Raw genomic sequence first — 6180 nt, forward strand, 5'->3', positions numbered from 1 at the left:
CAACAGTTTTCCCTTACAAACCCTTCAGCCTGTGGCTTGCCGTGGCTTAGGCAAAGGGTTCCCTAACTTTGGGATCAAAACACCAGTGTCACCCTCCACCTCTTGTCAGCAGCTATGCTTTCATATCATACTATATCTATTTCACAGCCTACACAGCAGGAATCACTGCCTTACACTGTACTTTCAGCACTGTGTAGGAGATAGTTAAATAAACCCAGTGAAAGATTTAACTGAACATGGCCTGCAGAAGCCTGAAAGATAAGATACGGTCAGTTCTTCCTTAAGAAGCTAGAGACAAAGACAAAACAATAAGAGAGTAATAAACAAGAGTGAGTGTAGCACAGTAATTCCACAGTAAATTCTCTGTTTAACCAGTGTACTAGTTGAACAGTATTTCCATTGCCCTCCTTTCAATGTCTTCGGTTTCTTTGATCTCCGCAGCAGCTGCCTAGCTCAGCAATTTTCAACGCACAGATCCCATAAGGGGTCAACAATTCCAAGACTGCCATGTATGGATCCTAAGAAAAGCAAACTCCCTGTCCAGAGCATTAGCTTGTTTATAACTACAGGTTTTACACTGAAGGTGCAAACATTAGAGGGAGACGTGGAACACTACGGAGCTGAGAAATACCAGTCTGGATGCTTTCTCCTTAACCCTCAAATTACAAATTAAAATAGAGTACCACATGCGCCAGTACTGCCTTAACACTCTGTATGGTTTATTCACCTTTCATTACTGCATTATACTTCAACCATGAGGTTTTCATACTGTACATTACCTACTCAGCATCACAAGGACCAGGTTTGGTGGTCCTAATGCTAATCCTAAACTATACTATTCAAATCCCCAGGATTTTAACCTTTATCAACAAGCCAGTAACTTCAGACTATAAAGGAGTTCAGAATAAAGTCCTTCCCAGCAGACAGCGATTCAGTAAGAGCCCTGTTACCAGGATCAGACAGGGAAATGCACTGATGAGAGCTGTAGCTCCAGTTGCAAAGCTTCTGGTGACTTGGTAGTGCTCTCAGCATCTGACTGACCCCCGGTTTTGTGTCTTTCAGCTCTTGCTAGCAGGCACAGGAATTTTTAAATCCAAAGGAGTATGGATTCAGACACCTATGCCTCCCCCCATCTCAGCATATGGCAAATAACTATAGTAAGTCAAAGTGATTTAGGATGGCTAAGCCATAAGGGGGAGAGAACTGAAGCCCATGCTTTCTCTGTGGGGTTACTATGTACTCAAGGGGGTCCCGTGTTAGACCTGTCCCTGGGAATTCCAAGACACTCTCTCAGCACACTGTCAGTCCGATACACTGAGCAATGAGTTTAGGACTAGTCCAACTTCACCACCTACCTCCCTCAGCCTGAGTGGGTAACAGTCAGAGGTTGCTACTCCTGAAAGCCAGGAAACATCCACACACAGCAGAGCTGCTGCTCAAGCAAACAAGCAGTTTGCAGGTGTGTATCTCATACCTATGTGAATATGGAGGCTATTAAAAAACTGGCACCAAAAATTTCTAGTGTCTTAACTTGATTATATACCCTCCAATACTACAAACCCTTCTGGTACTGCCTCAAATGTCCTCAATTGCAATGCATACTTCTTTTTTTTTTTTTTCAGTTTAGGGGACTGTTTTTCCCCTCTTTTAGATTTCTTCCCCTCTTACCTGCAAGTACCTTCAAATGGAACCAGAAACTGAAGAGCACCAACAAACCACTAATTACGTGCTCCTGACAGATGATGTTGAAATGACAATATAGCTAAAAAAAAAAATGCTTTTGAGGAGAGAAATCGCTCAATTAGCCCCTTACCGAGCAAGGTGCAAACTTCACACGATGTTTCTGCCCTGAAGACAGTCGTGTGAGACACTTCAGGTGCGTTTCTCTCATTTCAGTGCCATCAAAAGGACTTTGCAAAAGCTGGTACTGTCCCAGTCTCCAGTCCTTGGCATTTCTCCAAGAAGTTTACAAACACAGACACAAATAGTCACTGGTAAATGAGCACAACGGAGTATCAGCTGCAAAAACATAAAAATCAAAAATGAAACCCAAATTCTAGTACAAGTCCTTGGCTCAGTGAGAATGGTGCATTTTCATTTTGACACATTTTATTTCATTTTGGCAGAAAGCAGCAAAAATAATTTCACTTCACCTTATTGGAAGTGAGTTTCCAGAGCCAAACCTGCTACCTTCTAGGGACAAAAAAACACCCCAGAAAGTGCAGAGGGAGGGAAGACAAATACTGCAGCACGGTATTCAGCAAGAGGCTGCATTTTCATTCTGGAAAAGGCTTTCTTGTCCTAGGTAAACCATTTCAAGGATTTTTTCCATTGTGTACCACTTGCGGTTTCAAAACCAGACCAGCTGAAATGCTACTAAACTGGCAACCAGTTTGCTTTTCATCTGCTGAATACGCACTCTACTTGAAAGACAAGAAAGAACTGTAAAAGGAAAAGCTGACGTAAAGTAAGTACCGGGGGAGGGAAGAAACAAGTACCAGACACGCACAGTACAGCAACTGATGTTTAAAGCGACTTTATGCTTATCCTCCCCTAACACCCTAATTACCTGGGAGGATATAGCTGGGAATTGCAGTTTACCTCACCCAAGAACTCCCTGCTCCCTTCTCTCCCAACAGCTATTGATCCTTAATTCCCCAATGACCTCTGCTCCTTTCCCTATCCTCTCTCCCCTGCTACTTCTGCTTATTTCTTAGTCCTCACTCGACATTTCCATGTTATACCCTTCTCTCCCAGGCTTACCCCAACGGAATTTGTCTAAACCCTGAAACTAGTGTCTTCACGTTGGCAATGAGCAGCACCCTATTCAAATAAACACACCAAACCCCAACCACAAACCTGTTTGCACACAGGGTGGCATTCCCTTCCCAGCTTTTGTTTATGGTCGCTTCACTTTTTGACTCTTCCCCCCCTTGCATAACACTATCACTTTAGTTACACAATGCTGCAGACAACGTTCTGGGGGATTTTTAATGGGGAGTGACTGTTGTGACATTTAGCGGGGTTTTTGATTGTGATCTTCTAGTTTTCAGTGACAATAAAACTCCATTTGCATGACAGTTTGTAAGGCTCCTCTCTACAAACCTTCTCTCCTGAATGGAGCCATCTTTTGTCATCTCAAACACCTGAAACTTTCTTGTTAACAATGAGATTCCTGGAGGCCAGGAGAAGACTTTTACATTATATATATATATATACACAAAAAATAGTGTGTGTGTGTATATATATGCTATTTTGCTTTCAAATTCAGGGTCTACAAATAATGCTTAAAATTAACACAACTGTTTCCAGTTTATTCATAGATGAACAGTGTTTCAGGTAAGCAAACTTCCAATGTTTATTTCTTGCCTAGAAGGCATTTCAAAAGCAAAGTGAAGTCTTTGGCAGCAAACAGCATCTGGTGACACACCTCAACTTAAGCTCAGCAAGAACGTTCAAAAATACTGTATTTCAAACTGACAAGAGCTGCCTTCCTGCAGAAGAGACGGCAGCTACATGAGCAAGCTTGATCTGCCTACATCACAGCTGACAAAACCTGGTTTCCTACAGCTTTGTGTTGTTTGCCCCCTAATCCCTAGCAACTCTTGGACAGCCTCCCTGATACTGGTTAGACAAAAATAAAGCGGTGTGCTGGCAGACAAGCACTACTGCAGCACTGCCCTCACTGTGTGCCAGGACCCAGAGCTGGAACTGGCTTTGGCCAGCTCTAAGCTGTGCCTGGTGGGAGGGTGGCATCCACTTGGGTAGTACTTGACCTACCTCTCCCACTTTGCACAAAACTCACAGGACCATATTAACTTCTAAGAATAGAGAGAACAGCTCAACAGCATAAGCTGCACTTTCTCATTGAACAGTCTGCAGCAACAAAGGCAAAAAAAGAGATGTTGGCCCCACTGGGTATGTCCTGATTAGGAGTATGAAAGAAAAAGGAAAGAGGTCCATATTTAACACACCAGGGACTAGCCTTTAAGAGAAAGGAAAATCATCTCAGTAGGCAGAGCTTTTGTTTTCAGTTCAAAAGCAGCCCCGTTTCTCCTGACGTGTATTTAAACATTTTAGTGTTTTGTTCTATTAATAGATTGGAAAAAAACCCAACAACCCAAACAGGATTATGTGGGGAGTCTCAGCTTTCAGCAGCGCTCACTGTGCAGGCAGTACTATACAGATAAAGCTGCAAGCTCCAGTGTTGCGCACTCCCCAGAAGATACAAGCACAAATTCTACCTCCTTGAGGAAAAAACCCCAAACTAACCATAAGACACACACACATCCTAAAAGGATCTCTCTTTGAAAAGAGAACTCAATTTTAGACAGACCACTCAAACACTTTTACTCATAAAAGACATCAAAAAGGACACACTTCGAGTGGAACTCATTAGTATTCATTTATGATAAAATACATGGCTCATTAAAATCCCTGAACAGGGTTGGTTTTGTTCATAACTGCTTCTGAACAGAGTTGTATCTTATTCCCAAGTTTATATACTATGCCATCAGCTAATTCCTGTTCTGTCTATAATGCCATGTATTTGTAATATAACATCTGAAGTTGGTTTTAACATATGCTAAACTTAAAACACTTTCTGCGGTACATGACAGGTGCCTCTCTATGTAGGTTGCACATATCTCTAACATAGACACACATCATGCTTTCAGATCCATTTCCCTATCAACATTTCAGTTATCCTTGCAAATTTCACTCTTTGAAGAGTGGGCCATAAAACCTGGTCTGAAACAACACCCATTCAGCTCTTAGGCACTGATTCAGGTGACTGGAATTTAAATTCCCCAAACCATTGACAGGATTTCACAATGTGATCCAATAAGAAGGGTCCTAAGGCACACAGAGTAGCTTCCTGAGTCGGTACACCTATTAGCATTATAACCATGCTTTACCCAGTTTAATTTTTAGTATTTCCTTTTTATTAAATTAAGCACACAAAAGAAATATCACTTGGGAAAATCCACTTGGATTTCTTTTCTTGTATACTGGTTACTTTGCTTCCCACCGCTAACGGGTATCAAACACCTCAGTGTTTTACAACCAGGGAGCCTGATGCTCAAAGTGGATTAAATCCTTGCTCAAGAGCACACGAAGCTGAGGGGACTGGAGCTGGGCTGCCGTCCAGAGCTTTGCTATCTACTTTATCTACTCAGTTTTATGAGTAATGATCTGGCGGCTGGGAAGCCAACCGGGTCAGGGTCACTAGGAGGCAAAGGAATCTGTGGTAATCTGTTTACCACAGGGAAGTTTCAACGCGGGAACTTAAAAAACCACCCGAAAATCACACATGAAAACGCAGGGTGAAGCTTCCCGCCCATCTGCTGACCCACATATTAAAAATAACGAGGAAAAAAGGTCAAGGCAGCACAACAGCGTGTACCCATGGACCACTGCGGACCCCGCGCACCCCGCACGGCCGAGGCGGGCAAGGCCGCCCTGGCAGCACCAGACGGGCGAGATCCGCCGTGGAGCGTGGAGGGAAGGACGGGAAGGGCCAGCGGGGCGGTGAGGCGCGGCCCCGTCCCCGCCTCAGCGCTCTTGGCTCCGCCCCGCGCCCAGACCGTTAACCCACCCCCCCCTCACCCCGCCCCCACCCCAGGCTCCTCCTCGCGCACGCGCACAGCGCTCGGCGGCGCCACGGCCGCTCCCGCCGCGGGAACCGGCCGCCGCCCGGCCCCGCGTTCTCTTCCCCAACACACCCCCCCCCACCGCCGCCGCTCCGCGCCTCAGCGCGGTGCTTCCCGCTGGCGCGCAGCGACGGCCTCGCCGCCTGCACCCCCCACCCGCCCAGCGAAGCCCCGCGCTTGCCTCTGCCCGCCGGCTCGTCCCCGGCGGCGCTGCTCGCTGCGTCCCGCACTGCTCCCGGCGCGGCTCCCACTACCGCTGTTGAAGAGTCCGCGCCCAGCTAAAGCGCAGCGCGGCGAGAGGGGCGGGGCCTCCCCGCGCACGGGGAGGAGCGTGGCCAATCAGCAGCCCCCGGGGGCGGAGCTCTGCGCAGGGGCGGCCGCCCGGCATTGGCGGGGGTCCTGAGGCGGGGCGCTGAGGAGAGGACGGCGGCCAGACCGCTGAGCCCTGCAGCGAAGAGGTCAGATCCAATCCCCAGCGCGTAAATAGCGATAAAACCACATTTTCCAGCCTTTTTTAACGCGTATAACT

At 46.5% G+C, this 6180-nt stretch overlaps 1 protein-coding gene across 9 annotated transcripts in view; it reads right to left on the reverse strand.

Moving 5' to 3' along the window:
- The window catches only part of KANSL1L (KAT8 regulatory NSL complex subunit 1 like), a 66049-nt gene extending 60155 nt beyond the window's left edge, over positions 1 to 5894 (reverse strand). For 6 of the 9 annotated variants that reach the window (XR_013958227.1, XM_080632093.1, XM_080632099.1 and 3 more), the window contains exons 1-2: positions 5833 to 5894; positions 1814 to 2019 (exon numbers count right to left, since the gene is read on the reverse strand). Coding sequence is in view for 5 of the 9 variants with exons in the window: in XM_080632093.1 (XP_080488219.1) it covers positions 1814 to 1891 (78 nt within the window). In the remaining 4 variants the exon portion in view is untranslated. Of the gene's footprint in view, positions 1 to 1355; positions 1459 to 1813; positions 2020 to 5832 lie in introns of those variants that run through there. The other 3 variants (XM_080632095.1, XM_080632098.1, XM_080632096.1) reach the window with 3 other exon arrangements.
- Between the last annotated feature and the right edge of the window lie 286 nt (positions 5895 to 6180).

Source organism: Psittacula echo, assembly GCF_963264785.1.
Source record: "Psittacula echo genome assembly, chromosome: 20".
NCBI lineage: Eukaryota > Metazoa > Chordata > Aves > Psittaciformes > Psittacidae > Psittacula > Psittacula echo.